Genomic DNA, 21,588 nt, shown 5'->3' with positions numbered 1-21,588 from the left:
TGCAGACACATTATTGGGTTTGGATTTAAAGAGACAAATGTGGAACTGAGGTTGGGAGTAGAGTAGTGTTTCTCAAACATTCAGAATAACAAGTTTCCAACTGATGCTAACACTGCTGGCTTGGGGAACCACAATTTGAGAACCTCTGGCCAAGGAATTCAGGTGCCCACATAAATCACAATATGAGCAATTTGGGGTGCACTAAAATTTTTAATTATAAAATTATAAATATAAACACTGTTATTAAAGTTAGGAAGATTTTTTGTTATATGACCCATAGGATACATGTATTTACCTCCACCCTTTATGAAATCCTTTTAAAATCATAGGAAGCCGGGCTCGGTGGCTCAGCCTGTAATCCCACGCCTTTGGGAGGCTGAGGTGAGTGGATTGCCTGAGCCTGCGGGTTCGAGACTCACCTGAGCAGGCGAGACCTCATCTCTACAATAAATCAAAAAATTAGCCGGGCGTGGTAGTGCACACCTGTAGTTCCAGCTACTTGGAAGGCTGAGGCGGAAGGATCACCGGAGCCCAGGAGGTCAAAGCTGCGGTGGCCGGGAGCAGCCACTGTACTCCAGTCTGGGCGATAGAGTGAGACTCCAACTCAAAAAAAAAAAAAAAAAAATGATAGGAAAATGATTTTTTTTTTTTTTAATGAGTGGAAGTCTCACTCTGTCACCCAGGTTGCAGTGCAGTGGCACAATTATGGCTTACCATAGCCTCTGCCTTCTGGGCTCAGGCGATCATCTTGCCTCAGCCTGCTGAGTTGCTGGGACGACAGGCATATGCCAGCGTGTCTGGCTAATTTTTTGATTTTCTGTAGAGACAAGGTCTCACTATGTTGCCCAGGTTGGTTTCCAACTCCTGGGCTCAAGCAATCCTCCTGCCTTGGTCTCCCAAATGCTACTGTTACAGGCATGAGCCATCACCCCTGGCAAAAAAAATTTTTAAAGGCATAAATACACTAGGACAAAGGTAATGAAGAACACAACAATACCATTTTGGAAGCTGAGTGCAGATAATAAGTGGTAACTGACAGAGCAGACCTAAGAAAGCTGAAAAGTGGAAGTGAGGAGTACCCAGAAGCAAGCCAAGCTATACTGCAGAGATCCCAGAACTGCTCAGAACTTAAATATACCAAATGCCTCTGAAAGTGGAGTAAGAGGGAAGGTGACAAATGGAGTTGAAAGGATTGTTTGAAAGTTTTTATAAGAATGACTTGGTTTTTCTAGACTCTGCTTTATACCATCCATTTGGTGAGAAATTCTCTTTTGCTCCAGAGATGAATTGAATGTTTATTCTCTTAAGAGTTGAACGAGAGAGAGAGAGAGAGAGAGAGAGAGAGAGAGAGAGCGCGAGCTGGGTACTGAAATTACATATAAAGGAAAACGTGCATAATGAAAGGCAAACAACTTCCCTCTCTCTTTGCTTCTGCCCTTCATTAAGTTCCCAGAGGCAGTCGAGGTACAGCCCCTTAAATGTTGCACTTTTAATATGAACAGCCAGACAAGGAGCATCAGGAACTAGAAGGATGCTTCTAACATCAAAAACCAAAGCAACCAATCAGGGGGGAGGAGAGAAGGAAGTGAGACAATGCAGGGAGCAGAAGAGAGAGAGAGAGAGAGAGAGACAGAGAAAATGTTAATTTTTTAAAGACTTAAGAGGCGAGAAGATGCTGCATATATAAAATAAGAACATTAGCAAAGGTACCTGATCTCAAATCAGACCCAGTGGGGACCTAAGGGAGGTCCAAACTTTACCTGTATGATGACCACTTATATACCTAATCCTGAATTGTACCCACATCTTTAAAAAAAAAAAGACGGCTATGAAAAAATTTCCAAAGAACAGCACAGAATTTTGAAAACAAAAATATAACAGTAAAAGTAAAACACTAATAAGCAGATAGAAATAAAGTTTTGGAAATCTCACAGAAAGTAGAATAAAAAGCATAAATGGATCATAATTGATAAAATGTATGAAAATTAGATAATCAAACCAGTAGGTACAATTTCTGACTAACAGGAGATCTAGAAAGAAAGAGACTGGAGGAAATTCTCAAAGAAATAATTCAAGAAAAATTTTCCAAACTAAAAGATCGAAGTACTCAGTTAAAAACATCCTCAACAAGGGTACCTGCATAATGAACATTTGTATACCTTACCCTGACTTGTACCCCACATCTTTAAAATTAAAAATAAAAAAAATCCAAAAATGTTCAGAAAAATGAATGACAAAAAGGTTGCATCAAGGCATAACATCACACAGTTTTAGAACATCGTGTGCAAAGAGTGCAACTTTTTTGGAGGGGGGAACAAAACAATTTGCACACAAAGAATTGGCAATCAAAATATCAACAGATTTCAAAATAGCAACCTTAGAGATTAGAATACAATGAGCAATGCCTTCAAAATTTTGAGGAAAACACCTTCTAATATAGTAGTTTTTCCCCAACAAAACTGTCGAAGAAGAAGGTAGAATCAACATAATAACAGACATGAAATCTCAGAAAATTTTCTTCCCAGCCATCCTTCCAAGAAAAATCACCAGAAGGTGAGCGCAGTGGTAGTTATAGTCCCAGCTACTCAACTTGGGATGCTGAGTGGAGAGGATCATTTGAGTCTAGAAATTTGAGGCCATCAGGCTGGGAAACATAGTGAGACCCTGTCTCTTAAAGAGAGAGAGAGAGAGAGAGAGAGAGAGAGAGAGAGAGACAGAGAGAGAGAGAGAGGAAGTTACTAGAGGATGTGCTCCACCAAAACAAGGAAGAGAAGCATGAGATTCAGGAGAGAGGCAAGAGGAATCCAAATGGAGAAGGAAAAATCTTTAGAAAAGAGCTGTGTGTCAGGCCTAAAGAACACCTAGGTCAGAATGGAGCAGGAGGTGAAGAACTCTAGGAGTGATTTCCGCAGGAATAATTGGGATGAATGGATAACCTGATGCAACCAAATACATTGAAGCAAGAATTAAACACCTAGGGGGGAGATTTTGAGAACAAATTAAGGACAAGGATATAGAAAACTAAGCAAATAAAAAAATAAAATTTTTATTAACTCCAGGGAAAGCAAAAACATTGTACAGAAAGGAAGTGTAATCAAAGTATACTGTATGACCCAACTTTAAACAGTATTCACTTTCATATATGTAGTCAATGTACATATTACCTGACAATCTAACCAAAAATTATGATATAACTATAAAGAGCAGATAAGAGTGAGAGGAAATGAATGTGTATATGTGTACTAATTTCTCCCATAATTAGAACCCATAGATAACATCTGAAATGGAAAAATAAAATAAAGTAGCATGAATATATTATTGGAGACAGAGAGGTATCAGAAGAAAGAAGTTAAAAAAAGCTAAAAAGCTGAAAGCAATTGCTTCTGGAAAGAATGGATTAAAGGTAAACAGGTAAGGAAACTAAAGTTGCTGTTTTTTGTTAGAATCCTGGTAGAACTACATGAACATATATAACTTTTTTTTTTTTTTTGAGTAGGAGTCTTACTCTTTTGTCCAGGCTGGAGTACAGTGGCACGCTCACGGCCACTGCAGCCTTGACCTGCTGGGCTTAGGTGATTCTTTCTGACTCAGCCTTCCAAGTAACTGGAACCACAGCCCACCCCACCATGCCCAGCTAATTATTTGATTTATTGTAGAGATAAGGTCTCGCCAAGCTGCACAGGCTGGTCTCGAACCCCTGGACTCAGGCAATCTTCTAGCCTCAGCCTCCCAAAGTGCTGGGATTACAGGCATGAGTCACCATGCTCAGCTAAAACCACGGACATATATATCTTAAATAAAAGTAAAAATCAAATTAAAAAGTGAATAACAGTAATGCTTTTGCATAGCTGTGAAAGAAGAAATAGTGTTTGAAGTCATTCATGAAGAAATCTTTATCTGACTGCATAGCTGCTTGAGCTGTCAGCTTCCATATCTTGTTGGTTTCTCCCTCGTTCTTTATGTTTTCTAAATTAGAAAATCTTAACTCAGAATTATAGGTTGTTGGGAAGCTTTGACAGATATTTTTGGCTTGTCACATCAAACACAGACCCAGAAATTATGGAGAGAGTTCTTGCTAAAGCCTATTTTCAGTGTTTCACCAGAGGTCGAATGGCCCACCTCAACCTCAAGAGCAGCTAATGGAGTTGCATCCTTTCTCTCTAGTGGTATTTGGCTCTGCAAGGTATTTCTCTATATCCAGTTGCAGCACTTGGATATTATTATTATTATTTTTTTGAGTTGGTGTCTCACTCTGTCGCCCAGACTGGAGTGCAGTGGCCGCTTCCGGCCACCACAGCCTCGACCTGCTGGGCTCCGGCGATCCTTCCGCCTCAGCCTTCCAAGTAGCTGGAACTACAGGCACGCTACCACGCCCGGCTAATTTTTGATTTATTGTAGAGATGAGGTCTCACCAAGTTGCCCAGGCGAGTCTTGAACCCATAGGCTCAGGCAATCCACTCACCTCAGGCTCCCAAAGCGCGGGATTACAGACTGAGCCACCAAGCCCGGCTTGGATATTTTTTAATATGCCCAATGTGTTTTTTCCTAAGTGCTTTTTCTGGTGAATGAAGAAAATTATTGGGCATACGGGGAAAGTCAAACTCTCAGCCACTGAGCCATTTGCACCACTGTTCAGTTTTAAGAGATCCTGATGGCTAATCATTAAAAATCCTGATATTTAGGGCCTGAAGTCAAAGATCCATGTCGAATCCCAAATGGATCACTGAGATACATAGCTTGTATTTGTTAAAATGGTCATTCAAAACAATTTCATTTCTTATTTTTTTTTGAGTTGGAGTCTCACTCTGTCGCCCAGACTGGAGTGCAGTGGCCGCTCCCGGCCACTGCAGCCTCGACCTGCTGGGCTCCGGTGATCCTTTCGCCTCAGCCTTCCAAGTAGCTGGAATTACAGGCATGCGCTACCACTCCCGGCTGATTTTTTGATTTTATTGTAGAGATGAGGTCTCGCTGCCCAGGCGGGTCTCAAACCCACAGGCTCAGGCAATCCACTCACCTCAGCCTCCCAAAGGCACAGGATTACAGGCTGAGCCACCGAGCCCGACTCATTTCTCATTTTTAAAACACGGTGTACACTTTTCTTGTTTGTCAGCCTGAGCAATTCATTGTGGGAGAGTAGTAGATCTTACTCACTTTTCATTTCAGCCCAGGAGGTGGGGGAGACGTACACTCAGTGGCCACAATCCGTTTGTGTTCACAGTTTCCACTATCTGCCTCAATGGCGAATTGGAATCTGGAGACATGTTAGGGAACCCCAGCTGTTTTCCTTGAATAAGGTATGTCCTGGCATTTAGAAGCCACGTCTTCTATTTGTATAGCATGCCTTCCTTTGCTGACTATGTGGCTGGAAGTTTTTCAATGTCAATTTATTACCTCTTTCCTTTAAATTTTTTTTGGAAAATATATATAATATAAACTTTACCAGCCAGGCGTGATGACTCATGTCTATAATCCCAGCACTTTGGCAGGCTGAGGTGAGAGCATTACCTGAGCCTGTGGGTTCAAGACCAGCCTGGGCAACAAGGCGAGAACTCATCTCTACATTAAATAAAAAAATTAGTTGGGTTTGGTGGCTCATGCCTTGTAGTTCCAGCTGCTTGGAAGGTTGAGGTGGAAGGATCAGCTAAACCCAGTAGGTCAAGGCTGCGGTGACTGTGAATAGAGGTTTCCAGGGCGTAGGAATGGAGAGTTATTGTTTAATGGGTGCATTTCCATTTGGGATGGTGAAAAAGTTCTGGAGGTAGCTGGTGGTGATAGTTCCACAACTTTACAGATGTACTTGATGCCGCTAAATTGTATACTTAAATATGGTAAAAGTGGTAAAGTTTTTTTTTTCTTTTCTGAGTTAGAGTCTCACTTTGTCACCCAGGCTGGAGTGCAGTGGCATGCTCACGGCCACTGCAGCCTCAATCTGCTGGGCTCAGGTGATCCTTCCACCTCAGCCTTCCAAGCAACTGGAACTACAGCTGCGTGCCACCATGTCCAGCTAATTTTTTTATTTATTATAGAGATGAGGTCTTGCCAAATTGCCCAGACTGGTCTCAAACCCCTGGGCTCAGGCAATCCTCTTGCCTCAGCATCTCAAAAGTGCTGGGATTACAGGCGTGAGCCATTGCGCCCAGCAAAACTAATCTTTAATTAAATCAGAAATCTCTTTTGAAATTAGCCTCATGATAAATAGAACAAAAAGTCACTGAGCACTTCTCTCTCACGCATATAGTGAACATATGCTGACAGATGATTTATCCATGCCTTTGTTCATGTGTAAAGCAAAATGTCTGTTCACATACATAACTGTCATTGCTTTAAATGCCCGTCACATTATAAGGAATACAATTGTTCTGATTAAGGAATTCTACTGATTGGTTTTCTTGCTTCCTTTCCAACTGAAATATCTGCAATTGATTGTGAAGCTGTCTTCATATCTTATCAGCAAGAGTGCAATTGTGCCTTATTTTGGCATGAGGGTGAATGATGACTCTATAATTTGTTGTCTTCTCAACCTTTAACATCTAAATTTCAACACTTTTGTACTGAAAACCCTTATTTTGTGCTGTACTGGAGGCAGTCAATTGGTTTGAAAGTCATGTTGATAAGTTTTATTGGAAAATAATATGAAAGTTTTGATAGCTTTATATCATCATTTAACAAAAATGTTAACAGATAATAAACTGGGTACTTGGACAAAAGGATCATTGGTCCAATAAAACTCAATTATCATTATTCGTTGTCATGCTTTCTATTTTCCCACATATTTTTATCTGTTTTTGTGAGATTATCCACACACATTGTCCACTTGTCTCATGACACATTCAAGCTCTACATTTATGATGGAGTCCATTTATAACTTATATTTGTGACCTTATTTCATGTTGTAGGATTTCTATTTCTATTTTTTTGTCATTGTTATACTTTAGCTAACCACTTTTGAAATGATTCATGTTTTGAATTGTTATATTATGTAATGTAACAGTAACAATGGCAAATGCAAGTTTAACAAATGTAAGCAACTGTTAGATGACAATAAAGCACATAAGTCAACAGAAACTGCCTATGATTAACTCCATGTTAACCAATATGAACTGTCGATCTTTGAAGCAAGTACACTGTTTTAAGAACATAAAAATTCAGCAATTCTATAAAAATCATAATTAATTTTATATTTTAGATGCTTAAATTATATGTGAATAAAATGATCTCATTGCTTTTTCTTCTGAATCTTTCAAATAATTTAGAGGCTATTGAGAGATTTTTAGTGACCAATATTTTAGATCATTTGTGAGAACATTGTAAGGGATGGATGGAGCTGAATTGCTCTCTTAAGAATAATTTGGGGCCGGGCGTGATGGCTCATGCCTATAATCCCAGCACTCTGGGAGGCCGAGGTGAGGAGATTGCCCGAGCCCATGGGTTCTAGACCAGCCTGAGAACTTGACGAGACCTCATCTCTACAATAAATCAAAAAATTAGCCAGGCATGGTGGCATGTTCCTGTAATTCCTGCTACTTGGAAGGCTGAGGCAGCAGGATGACCTGAGCCCAGCAGGTAGAGGCTGCGGTGTCTGTGAGCATGCTATTGCATGCCAGCCTGGGTGAAAGAGTGAAACTCCAACTCAAAAAAAAAATAAAAAAATTAAAAAAGGAAGAATTTGGAATTCCCAGGGATAATACAGAAGGAAGACAGTGAGACAGAGAGTTGGAACATCCCAAGGGGATAGTTTATGAAAGAAGATTATAGGCCAGCCTCATTTAGCAAAATAGATAAAATGAAATACTGGAAAACTGAATCCAGCAAAATGATCAGCTTGAATCATTAAAAACAGACTATCAAATCCACTAATGTAGTCTATTATATTAACAGATGAAAGACTATTGATAACCTTAGTAAATTTAGAAATATTGATAAAAGCCAACACCCATTCATAATGAAAATCTTAATAAACCAGAAATGGAAAGAAAGTTCCTTAACTTGACAAAGAGTAGTTAGGAGGCTCCACAAACACCATGATAATAGTGAAACATTAAAAAGCACACTCTTTAAAATCAAGAGCAAAATAAATATGCTCACTGTCATAGTTTTGATTCAGCATTATGCTGAAGGTCCTGGCCAATTCAATAAGACAGAAAAAATAAATAAGTGTATAAGAATTATAGAGGAAGGAACAGGCAGAGGATATAATTGTCTAAATAGAAAATCCAAGAGAATCTATAGAGAAATGTAATTTTCAGGAGCTCAGCAAAGTTGCTGGTTGCAAATGCAACATCTAGAAATTAATAACGTTAACTTATTTTACCAATAAAAAATACTCAACAGGGCAAACAAAATACATTAGAAAATGTTGTGGGAGGATATAAAAGAAGATCTGCAAAAATTAAGTGATCAGCTATGCTGATGTGTGGGAAGTCTTTGTGTTATAAATGTAGTAGCTCTTCCTGTGGTAATCAACAAATTTGGTGCATTATCAATCAGTTTTGACAGAGTTGTAAGAAAAGAGAGTGAAAATTGACCCTTTGAATCCTAAAGGTTATGAAGGTAAAGACTTATTGGTCCGGGCTCCATGGCTCAGCCTATTAGCCCAGCACTTTGGGAGGCTGAGGTGAGTGGATTGCCTGAGCCCACAGGTTCAAGAGCAGCCGGGGCAACTTGGGGAGACCTCTTTCATACAATAAAAATAAAAAAATTAGCTGGGCATTATAGCGCATGCCTGTAGTTTTGGCTGATTGGAAGGCTGAGGCGGAAGGATGGCTGGACCCCAGCAGGCTGACGCTAGGGTGGCCATGAGTGTCCACTGCACTCTAGCCTGGGCAACGGAGTAAGACTCCAACTCAAAAAATAAAAATAATAAAAGACTTATCAGCTGGGTGTGGTGGCTCATCCCTATAATGCCAGTACTTTGGGAAGCTGAGGCAGGAGGATTGCATGATCTCAGGAGTTTGAGACCAGCCTGGGCTACATAACGAGACCTTGTCCCTACAAGTGAAAGAAAGGAAGGAAGGAAGGAAGGAAGGAAGGAAGGAAGGAAGGAAGGAAGGGAGGGAGGGAGGGAATCTGACCCTTCAACTGATATGGAAAATTAAAGAAACAAGAAGAACCAAGGTAATTTTCAAGAAGACAAGTAAGGAGGGTCACGAAAATCAAGTTTTATTACAAAATATTTAAATCAGTGTGGTGTTGACTCAGGGAATGGTAAACAGATTACTGGGAGAAACAGATTCAAGTAAACATGGGAATCTGGTGTTTAACAGAGCAGTAGTAGGAACCACTTGGGAAATGGTGATCTGTTCAAAATGATGTTAGGATAACCCATATGGGAAAACATTGGAAGCCTATCTCATACCATCCACACAAAACAGTAAATTCTAGGATGAGAAAATACCTGAACATAGAAAGAAAAACCGTGACTTCTAAAGGAAAATACAGGAGAATATCTTTATGGAATACTCTATAGCAGTAAAAAAAAAAAAAAAAAGTGAATTAGTTCTACATGGATCCATTTAAATAAATCTCAAAAACATAATCTTACTTTTTAAAAGCATCAGATAAAATATGTATATAACATGATAGGCTCATTAATGTGAAGACACAAAGCAACACTTTACACATGCAATGCCAGACACCCATTCCCCTGTTTGCAGTCAGTTCAGCTTCATTTCACAGGTGAGAAAATATCTGTCTTTACACTGTGGTTTTCCCTGAAACGAAGTTGCAGTAATTGTCAATTTTTTCCCCCAGAATATCAGGATGGTTAGTGGTGGGTGACCTAGGGCCATCAAAGAGACTTGTCAATGATTCTCTGTGAGCCTGGGGCCTGGGATAGTGAGAAAGTTTTGCTCTGGGCCATTAACACTTTTTGACTCCATGCCCTTTTCACCTCCTGGTGCCCAACTTGAAATATTCTTTTCCACTTTGGTCCCAGAGAATCTCTAGTTTCTTTCTGAGCACAAAAAAGGGATTTAAAAATGAAATAAATGTCTATCTTCTCCCACAAGCAAACAGGCATGCAGGCAGGGAGGCATAGAGCTACCATTATCAGCAGGTAATAGTTTCAGCTTATGTTTCAGCAAGGAATAACAGAAGGAAGGAAAGATAAGGAATGGGAACCCCTTGTGTTCAAAAGATTATATCAAGAACATGGTGATAAGACTAGCTTCTGGTTCCTCTCTGGCGAAAGTTTAATTTTTTTTCTCAAAATTACACGGCATGATCTTTGGAGCACCAGTCTATCCCAAGGACATTTATTCTCTTCTTCTGGACTCCAGCAACGTAGTAAATAACAAATGTCTGTTTTCCAGTCGCATTTCAAAAAGAAAATCTAGTCTGATCATTTCCACATGGCCAAGGATACTCATCATCATTCAATACCTGGCACATAAATTCCCAGGACCAAGACTAGATAGTTAGATTTGTGTATTTTATATCTTTTCAGAGCGTGTTTATGCAGGAAATTGTGTCAACAATTCAGTTGATACAAAATATGATAAAGAATGATTTAATAATTAGTGGGAATGGAAATTGATCCAACTTTGGAAGACAATTTGGCAATATCTCAAAAATTAAAATGCAAATCTCTTTGACTTGGCAATTCCACTTCTAGAAATTTATTCCTTAATTTTACCCACACATATGTGCAAAGATATTCACCAGATAATTAATAGTGATGAAAAAGTATGGGGATTATGTTGATTAGGATTAATATGATTATCTATTAATAGGGCAATCGTTAAATAAATTTTGTTTCATCCATGAGAGTAAAATCTGCTCATCCCATTTCTACAAAATAGCTGCTGCTGGAATTTTCATTGGAATGCCATTGAATCTATGGATTAATTTGAGCCGCACTGACATTTTAACAATATAGTAGTGACTCTTCTAATCTGTTAACATGAGATACCCTCAAACTCATTTAGGTAATTTAAAATTTCTCTCAACAATGTTTTGTCATTCTTTGGTATAAAGGTCTTGGGCATTTTTTTCTTGTACATATTTTTTACAATAGCTTTGGATTTATTAGTTCCACTCTTTTTAATTTTCTAATTTATTTGTTTTTTATAGTTATTAATTTCTTTTTTTTGCTTTTCTTTCATCTATTTTAATGTTATTTTTATGGTTTTATTTTAGATCCTTAAGCAATTTCTTTTCAGTCTTTACTCATATAAATATTCTATGCTTCAATGCTGTGAATTATTCCATGAGTACTTCTTTAACCACACCCTAGAGGGTCTGATTAATTTGTTTTTAAAAAATATTTTCTTCCTTAGAAATTCTATGATCTTTGGTTTGTAGTTTATCTTTTGTCTGAAAGTTCTTTAAGAGAGGTTTTTTGTTTGTTTGTTTTTTGTTTTGAGTTGGAGTCTCACTCTGTCACCCAGACTGGAGTGCAATGGCTGCTCCCGGCCACCGCAACCCCGACCTGCTGGGCTCCGACGATCCTTCCACCTCAGCCTTCCAAGTAGCTGGAACTACAGGCACGCGCTACCACGCCTGGCTAATTTTTTTTGATTTATTGTAGAGATGAGGTCTTGCCTGCCCAGGCGGGTCTCGAACCCACGGACTCAGACAATTCATTCACCTCAGCCTCCCAAAGGCGTGGGATTACAGGCAGAGCCACCGAGCCCGGGTAAGAGAGGTTTTTAAAATTACCAAGTGAAAGTCCTGTCTTTTTTTGTTGTTATTATTTTCTAATCGTATTGCAGTGTGATCAGATAGTGTTTTCTTTATTATTTTTGCTTTTTGAAATTTATTGAGGTCTTTGCACTGAGTTAATATTTGGTCAATTTGTATAGTCTTTTGAAGAGGAGGTATATTTTCTATTTTTAGGGAATGTAGCTTAATATATATTAATCAGATATATCAAATTAATTATATTGATTAAGTCATCTTTACGCAGGGTTCCCTAACCCCTGGGCTGCGGACTTGTACTGGTCCGTGGCCTGGTAGAAGCCCGGCCACACAGCAGGAGGTGAGCAGAGCTCTGCTTTCTGTCAGATCAATGATGGCATTAGATTCCATAGGCATGCAAGTCTTATTGTGAACTGCACATGCGAGGGATCTAGGTTGTTCACTCCTTATTAGAATCTAATGCCTGATGATCTAAGGTGGAGCTGAGGCTGTAATGCTAGTGCCAGGGAGTGGCTGCAAATACAGATTAACTTTAGCAGTGAGGTTTAACTGCAGAAAGGTTGGGGACCGCTAATCTATAGCTTTACATGCTTTTAAAATACATTTGGTCTGTTATAAGCTGAAAGAAATTAAACTTTTCTATTCCTACAATATTTTTGCTGATTTATCTTCATACTCTCATAATTTCTGGTTTATGAATATTGTTGTTGCTGTTTTGAATTATTTAATATGACCAAGTGTCATTATAATGCGTTTTAGCCTAGACTCCACTTTCTGTAATATTAAGATCATGGCTTCTGCTTTCTTTCTCTTTGCCTTTGCTGTGTCTTTGTCTATTCTATAATTTCCGCCTTTCTGTATCACTTTCAGTAGTATCTTTTTTATTCAACATAGAGTTGGGTTTTAATTTGCAATGTAGTGTGAATTTTTTAAAACAGGTGAATCAAATCCATTTATATTTATTGACATGGCAAATTCACTTAGTCATTTTGCTTGTTACTTTATGCTATGTATTTAATAGTTTTAAAAATATTTTCTTATCTGATGTGCTTTGCTTTTGTATACACCTCTTCCAATATTTAGAAGAGTTTGTATTTTTGTTCTAGTGGTTGTCCTTATAAGTATAAACATATTTTAAATTTATAACTATAAACTAAAACTCTGCAATTCCTTAATACATTGCCCTTAATGTGCTATTTCTTTATTTCTTTATTTTTGAGTTGAAGTCTCCCTGTGTCACTCAGACTGGAGCGTAGTGGCATGAACATGGCTCACTGCAACCTCAAATTCCTGGACTGAAGGGATCCACCTTCCTCATTCTCCCTAGTAGCTGAGACTACAGGTACGTGCAACCACACCCGCTAAATATTTATTTTTTTGTAAAGACAAGGTCTTGGTATGCTGCCCAGTCTGGTCTCGAACTCCTGGCCTCAAGCAATCCTCCCTCTTTGCCTCCCAAGTGCTGGGATTTCAGGTGTGAGGCATTGTGCCCAGCCTATTTTTAAAAGCAACCTCTTGTTTTCATTTGTTTATTCTCTTTCCCCTCTGTTTTATCCATCATCTGATTCTATTTAATAATATATTTTCATGCTTACCATTGTACTGTTGGATAGAATTATTTTTTTCCAATTCTTGATTTATCAAATTTAAAGAATAAGCTTTAACTTCTTGTTATTGTGGAAGTAGCAGTAAGTGAACATACTCTGCTCCCACGCTCTTTCCTCTTTTTGCTTCCAGTTTTTGCTATTTGTATCATGTCAACACTTGCAGAGCCTCTAGGGTTTACAGGGGGTAAGATGCCTTTATTCTCATTTTTATCCCCCTCTGCAGGCTCTGTGGTTTAACAAGCCCTGATCTGCTAAGTGATTTCCCACGCCTCCATCCATTTTTGCTTTTCCAAAATAGTTTTGACGTCATTTGTCCCCTGTGTTTTCCTTTCTCCATCTCTTTGTTCTTGTATATTTATGCTGTTCTTATTCCATGCTATCATTTTATTGGCATTTTGAGGTGGCATAAAACATATGCATGCTATTTTCCATATTTAACCATACTCCCCAAGTAACTTCCAAATAACTCATTATGAGATAAAATGCTCTGCATCAAAAGTTCAGAAGGATGGAAACTTTATATGCTATGTTATCTTAGCTATAGTAAATGATTTCCAAATTGTATAATTTATTTACCTGATTGCCATCTTCTGATTTATATTTTCAGTATTCTGCATTTTATGCTTCATTTATTTGTAAAAATTATTTTGTTTTAAGTTTTTTATTATGATATGTAGATGCATAATAAAAATGTAGATGAAACATAAACTAGTTATTTTAAAGTAAATGCTCATATATCAGTCAGGCTAGCTATCATAACAAAATACTATAGACTGAGTACCTTAAAAAAACAGACATTTATTTTCTCACAGTTCTGGAAGCTGGAATTCTGAACTGTCAGCATAGTTAGGGTCTGATGAGGACCTTCTTTCTGGCTTGTAGATGGCTACCTTCTCCCTGTGTCCTCACACGAAGGGAAGAAAACTCTGGTGTCTTTTTCTCTCATAAGGGCACCTGTTCAGATAAGGGTTCCACCTTTGATACCTGATTTAACTAACCTCAATCACCTTTTTAAAGGCCCTGTCTCCAACACAGTAACATGGAGAGGCTAGAGTTTCAACATATGAATTTTAAGGGGACACAATTCCGTCCATAGCAGCTTGTGTGACAAATTACCCATGTCATAAAATAGAACATGAGGAGCTCTTCACACGCTCCTTCCCAATTCATTCTCCTTCCTCTGCCTTAGAGGCCACTGTTCTCCCAATTCTGGGCATTTTTTCTTGCCTTACTTTATTTATATTTTTACCTCCTAAGTATGCATCCCTAAACAAAATAGTTTAGTTTTGCTCGATTTTGAAATTTGTGTAAATGAGTCATACATAGGTAAATTTGTTTGTTGTTGTTTTGGTTTACTATTATGTTAAGACTCATCTTTGTACAGAGCTACAGTTTATTCATTTTCGTTGCTGTACATTAACTCATTTTAGAACATAACAGAAAAAGTTAATGTATTCAAAGATTATGGACATTTGGGTTGTTTTCAGTTTGAGGTTTTTACAGGTAAGGTTCATAAACTTTCTTGTGGCTGTATCCTGGTGCCCACAAGCTGATATTTCCGTTGAGCATAGGCACCTAAGAGTATAACTAGAGGAATACCATATATGTGTGTCTTCATCTTTACTAGATAATAGTCACTGCTTTCCAAAGATGTTGTCCAAATTTACATTCCCACCAGCAGTGTATGAGTTTCTGTGGTTCCATATCCTCTCCAATACTTGGTATTGTCACACTTAAGCATTTTCCTCATATAATGAATGTGTAAAAATCTCTCAGTGTGATTTAAATTTATAGTTCCTTGATTTAAAAACAATTTTACACATACTTTTATGTGTCGATTGGTCATTTGGCTTTCTACTTTTGTGAAGTGTGTATTCGATTTTTTGCTCATTTTATAATTGGTTTCTCTGACATTTTTCTGATTGATTGTAGGGATTCATTACCTTGGATATAAGCACTTTTTAGACATGTGTGTTGCAGATATTTCCTACTCTATAGGCTTGCCCTTTCACTATCTTAAAGTTGTGTTCTGATGAACAGATATTCTTAATTTTAGTGTACAATAATGTATCCATCTTTTTCTCTATGGTTAGTGCTTCTTGTGTTATGTGTAATAAAGCTTTCCCTAGCCTGAGGTCATAAAGATATTTTCCTTTGTTTTTTTTTAATACTAAAAGCTTTACATCTTTGTATTTCACAAAGTAAGTGAGATGTTAACCTACCTAGAAATGATTTTTCTGTGTGACCTGAAGTTGGATGCTCAATGCAGTATTTGTATTGGGATACCTACGTCTTCAGCATCATTTACTAAAGAGTGCCCTTCCCCCACTGCTCTGTGATGTGACCTTTATTACACATGAAATGTCTGTATGTATGTTGGTCTTTTTATGGGCTGTCTATTCTGTTGCACCGTTCTGAGCAATCTTACACCAATGGCACATTGCTTCAATTATTAGAGATTTATAGTAAATCTTGACATCCATTAGAGTGAGTTCTCCCACTTTGTTTTTCTTTCTCAAAAGTGTCTTGGCTATAATTTGTTCTTTGTAATTTCATGTAAATTCTAGAGTCAGTTTGTCAATAACATTTTAAAAAGCCTGTTGAAATTTTGATTTTGAGATCATAGTAAGTTTATTAGTCATTTTGGGGAGTCTTTATAATATTGAGACTTTGAATCCAAGAATATAATATACCTCTCCACTTATTTGGTTATAAAAAGCTTTTACACAATACTTATAATTTTTCTTGTAGAGATCTCACTCATAGTTTGATAATTTATTCCTAGATATTTGATCTTTTAAAATGCCAGTGTGAATAGTATTTGTGAAAACTATTTTATTTTCTGTTTGTTGTGAGTATATTGATTTGCAGTTGCTTTATGTGTATTAATTTGCACCCAGTGACCTTACTATACTCTCTTACTAAATCTAATATTTTATCTCTAGATTATGTTGGATAGTTTATATACACAACCTTATTATCTGTAAATTACATCTTTGGCACTTTTCTTTTCTTGCATTTTTAATTTCTTTTCCTTACCTTATTACCCCGGTTAAGACCACCTTAAAAAAGTTGAACTATCCCAGTGCTTTGGGAGGCCGAGGTGAGTGGATTGCCTGAGCCTGCGGGTTTGAGACCCGCCTGGGCAACTTGGCGAGACCTCATCTCTACAATAAATAAAAAATTAGCTGGGCATGGTAGTGTGCGCCTGTAGTTCCAGCTACTTGGAAGGCTGAGGCGGAAGGATCGCCGGAGCCCAGCAGGTCGAGGCTGCGGTGACTGGGAGCGGCCACTGCACTCCAGTCTGGGCAACAGAGTGAGACTCCAACTCAAAAAAAAAAAAAGTTGAACTGAAGAGATCAGAAATATTTGCCTTTTTTCTTGTGATCTCACAGAAAAGGTTTCCCATGTTCACAATCAGGTATGATGTTTGCTACTCAAAAAAAAAAAAAAAAGAATATCCTTTATCAGTGTGAGGCAATTCCTTTCTATTCCAACTTTTCTGAGGGCTTGAAATCATAAATGAAAATTGAACTTTATCAAATGATTTTTCAGTATTAGTTAAGATGACTACATAATTTTTCTACCTTAATCTATTAATAGAATGTATTTTCTGTATAACGGCATGTATTACAGTATAGTTAGCAAAAAAAAAAAGTTGGAAAAAGAAAGCTTTGCAGAGCTCTTACATCTGACGGTATGTCAGGCTCAAGCTGGGATGGGGGCATCTCTCCCAGATGTGTTGGTACAGGACATTTTTGGAAAGGCCTCATATTCTGAAACTACAAAGGTTTCATCTTCTAGCCTAGGGAAATAGAATAATCTCAGGAATATTTAGGTCACTTTGAAACATCAGCTAAGATAACTCAGGCAGCTTCATTTATGAACAATTTTCTGAATATATTCCAGTCATTTGTTCTTAGTTCTGTCTTAATTTTGCTCCTGACTCTCTTTCAAAGTAGGTCTTCCCTAAACTTCTTTCATGTGTGCACCTAGCAGGTAAGTGTGAGTGTGTGTTTTAGGTGGAGGGACTCATCTGCCCAGGCCACCCCAGACCAGTAAAATTAGACCCTCTGGTGCTGGGACTCAGGCATCAATATATTAAAAATCTCCCCAGGGAATTCCAACATGCAGCCAAAGTTGAGAACCACTGATCTGTAACTCCTTGAAGCACGAAGTCCTATGTAAGTTTATGAAACAAAGTCTACAGAAGAAAAAACGAATCATTACAAAGACAAATAGACAACAGGGTTCAGCATTACTCATGTGAGACCAACAGGATAAATTAAAGACAAAGACCACCAAGTGAAAGAGGAAGAGAAGAGGACAAAGGGAAAAGGTACAATAATGATAGAAAAATCTACTCACTCAATTTTCTCTGGAAGTTCAGTTTGGGTCATGCACACACAATTGATCAAAATAGTGAGTGTAATAAATGAACTGAACCACCTGAGAAACTTGTGTTAAGGAAAATCTGAGAGTCACCGTGTTTCTCTGATGTCATCTAAGGTCACTTTGATGCTGAAAGATCAAGTTCATAACTCTTAGCTAATATCAATTTGTGGTCTTGTCACATTATAACTGCTAACATTTACTGAGTGCCTAAACTGAGCTTAGTACTTTGTTTCACTATTTTTTTTAAACATAACTAACCTATAAGTGAATATTATTATTTACATTTTGGAGATGAGAAAACAGGCTGACAGAGCATAAATAACTTTTCCAAGGTCATACGACTAGTCAACCTTGGTGCTGAGATGCGAGCTCAGATCTGTTTGATAAGAAATCCTGAGAAAGATGGAAGGAAATAGAATTCCTTTTCCCAAACGCCATTTTGCTCTGAAGTCTTCATTTCACTACACAAGGGAGCCTGAAATTTCAGCCTGATATGTCTTTTTTATTCTAAAAAACAAAGAAGGCTAGGTGTGGTGGTTCATGCCTGTAATCCTAGCACTTTGGAAGGCTGAGGCAGGAGAATTGCTTGAGCCCAGGAGTTTAAGACCAGCTTGGGCAATATAGTGAGACCTCATCTCTACAAAAAAATAAATAAATAAAAAATTTTAAAGTAGCTACTGTGGTGCCACATGTCTGTAGTCCCAGCTACTTGGGAGGCTAAGACAGGTGGTTGCTTGAGCCCAGGAGGTCAAGGCTGGGGTGAGCCATGACCATGCCACTCACTGCACTTCATTCTGGGTGACAGAGTGAGAAGCCAACTCAAAATAAATAAATAAGCAAACAAATGACTAAAACACAAAGAGAAGTTAGTTAGAGATAAGTGGAAGGGTACCAGCTTTCATGGAAATTGGTTTAATCAGATTGCTTTCCTAATTTTACTTATATTAGTCACAGTGAAGAAATGAACTTCAGGCTAGGAATGGTAGAGGCAGGCACAGAGAAGTGAAATACTGGCTCAAGAAGAAAATTCCAAATAGAATTAGGCTTTAGTGGAGAACTCTGAATAGCCAGAGAGGAGAATATTAGAAGCAGAGAACGGGCAAAGGGTTCACCAGAAGGGAAGGGAGACCTGAAAGGAAGGTGAGTGGAAGGGACAAATATCCAAAGATAAATGTTTTCCCTTGGGACATTTTTCTCAGGACTAGCCGGGCTCTTCACAATACTTCCTGAAGAAAAACAAAACTTGAAGATAAGTTTGACCTGCGGAAAGAGTATAACACTGTTCTTTCATAATTTCAATTTGAGCAGAAGTTTATAAATCTATTTTAGTTTTCTGTAAGTGCCTTTAATGTTCCTTGTTTTACAGTTACTTAGGAACACATCTATTTTGAAAAGGAAAATTCTATTAATTAATCCACATTTTCCTGCTGCCTTACAATTAAATTAAGAAATATGGTCACATGGGGGGGGTTACTAACCCAAGGATTAAATCAAAATCATATCTCCAATTCTATAAACCTTTAAAGGTAATATGATATTTTATGTATAACAATACTTATGAAAACATTTATAGCAAATGTGATTGGAATTACAATTTTGGTGAAATATTAACAACAGGATCCTGAGAATTCTATACCTTGAAGAGTATCTTTTGGGGCTGGAGTTACTAAATTCATAAGATTTAAATGCAGGCTTTTGTGAGGAGGAGATCCCTCAACAGCTTTTCTGTCCAGCTGTGACTCCACCAAGTGATTATTTACTCATCAAATCTTAAGATGAAAAGAATATTCACTGGTCACTTGGCTCTTTTAATGGAATTTTATTTCAAATTAATTGTTTCTTATGTATATGTAATTAATTGTTTCTTATGTATATGTTTCTTGTCTGTATGTAATTCAACCAGAGTCCATAAAAAGGAGCCTGTATATTTGCTATTTCTCTTTATTTGTAATTTTTGTGTAATTGTATATATATATATTTTAAAAATCAGCAACTACCCAAGTAGAGATGACACAGTGAGAGGATAATTACCCTAATTCATTTCCATTAACTGCCTATTTCCTCACTATAGATACTGCTCTAAGCAGGATGCAGGCTGGGCCTCTTAACTAGCTGTGTGACCTTGAACAATTTACTTAATGCCTCTGCATGCCAGTTTCAGTGTCTGTAAAATGGGGATACTAATCTCTGCTTCAGAGGCTTCTGTACCTTTGACAATGTTGACACGTAGAAAGTATTTAGCAAGTGGTAGCCTGTTATTATCATTAAATATCCTTCTGTAAAGTCTGAAATTCAAGATTCAACTTAGAAAGTGTCATTCTTAGCTATGTGGAAAAAAAGATGGAAAGGTAAAATGTAATGCAATTTCATCAAGCAGTGCTATTTTTTGTTGAGTGTGCAGACGACTGTGCAAGGGTTACTAACTCAATGAGAATTGTCCAGCACTCCAACAAGCTACCTCAGAGTTAGAGGGTTGGGAAAGCTTCTCTTTATGGGAGACTTCTAAGAAGAGGCTGGCTATCATCTGTCAGGCAACTGAAGCAAGGTTAATTTTTTTTTTTGAGTTGGAGTCTTACTCTGTCACCCAGGCTGGATGGAGTGCAATGGCATGCTCGTGGCCACCACAACCTCGACCTTCTGGGCTGAGGCAATTCTACCTCAGCCTTCCAAGAAGCTGGAGAAACAGGTGCGTGCTACCATGCCTGGCTAATGTTTCTCACTTATTGTAAAAATGAGGTCTCACCAAGTTGCCCAGGCTGATCTTCAACCCCTGGACTCAGGCAATCCTCTTGCCTCCAACTTCCAATGTTCTGGGATTACAGGTGTGAGCCACCACACCTGGCTGAAGGCTATTCTTATACATCAACTTTCTGAAAGCCAGGGCTGAATTTGTCATTAAGAATTTCCAGTCCTTCTAATGACCAAGGATCTTAGATTATTAGGATTCTTCCATTAGGATCACTAGGGACAATCCTTGGAAACCAAGCCAAAGTCTCTTTTTTCTACGAGTGTGGGCTTCTTTGGGAAAAAAAAACCCAAAACATCCTCTGGTGCTACCTAAAGCAATGGACATAATACAGACATTTGACTAATATGTCTTCAATTGTTACATTTCAGTTTGTCATGAACCTTAGACTACTAACATTTTTAACCTGCTGGTAGTTTTAGAGTAACTTATGATGTTGGCAGTGACCAATGAGGTCCCACTGAGACAATGTATGTTCTGCCCGTCATGGTCTGTTTTCCTTGCCCTCTGGGAAGTGCTTCTCTTTTGCCAATAAACAGCCATTCCCCAGCATAGCCATGGCACAGAGTAACAGCCCATGTCTATTTCATTTGCCAAAGAAAAGCTCTGGGGGCCTCTTACTAGCTGCTATGTTGTGAGGACAGCAGACCACACACCATGGTGAGAATGTGCTCTGGGACATCAACAAACCTTCCCTCATAAAGAGGACATGTTTCAAGTTGTGCATCCACAGATGTGCCCAAATTAGCCTGAGGTGAACCTGAACCACGTGGACTGCATGAACACTTCCTCTGTGACTTGGGACTGCTTTGGGGGTGTTGGACACATTAACCACAAACAATTTTTTCAATACAGTGACTTTGTTGTCTTGAGATTCAATTAGAGGAAGTCTCTGTTGTTAATCTCTACAGAAGGTACAAGACACAGTACACAAAGCCTGGTTCTAACATGTGGAAGAAATAATTGTGCAAAGGATATGAGTGGACAGATATTTTGATGGCCGTTCTTCTGATCAGGTTGAAAGGACTAAATAGCCACAGGGCCCGAGTGGCACTAAACCGGAAAATGGTCCTCCCTTTGTTCAGCACCATAAACGTCTAAAACAAAACAAAACAGAAAGTCAACCTCCAGTGACAAACAAAAATCCTTGTTTCATATACAAGCATGTTTTTGAGCATGAGTGATATCATCTGAGGTTCATGA

The 21,588-nt window shown here is 38.2% G+C and overlaps 1 protein-coding gene across 1 annotated transcript in view; it reads right to left on the bottom strand.

Moving 5' to 3' along the window:
- The window catches only part of LOC103256958 (sodium channel protein type 10 subunit alpha), a gene marked incomplete at its 3' end in the record, with an annotated part of 85,146 nt that overhangs the window by 61,911 nt on the left and 1,647 nt on the right, over nt 1-21,588 (bottom strand). The window contains exons 2-3 of the mRNA XM_021710729.1: nt 21,355-21,482; nt 17,613-17,693 (exon numbers count right to left, since the gene is read on the bottom strand). Coding sequence (XP_021566404.1) covers nt 17,613-17,693; nt 21,355-21,482 — 209 coding nt within the window. The remainder of the gene's footprint in view (nt 1-17,612; nt 17,694-21,354; nt 21,483-21,588) is intronic.

Source organism: Carlito syrichta, unplaced genomic scaffold, assembly GCF_000164805.1.
Source record: "Carlito syrichta isolate Samal-C Ts95f unplaced genomic scaffold, Tarsius_syrichta-2.0.1 Scaffold298795, whole genome shotgun sequence".
In the NCBI taxonomy this organism is placed as follows: domain Eukaryota; kingdom Metazoa; phylum Chordata; class Mammalia; order Primates; family Tarsiidae; genus Carlito; species Carlito syrichta.
The sequence above is the reverse complement of the archived record's forward strand: the minus strand, read 5'-3'. Positions and strand labels throughout refer to the sequence as shown.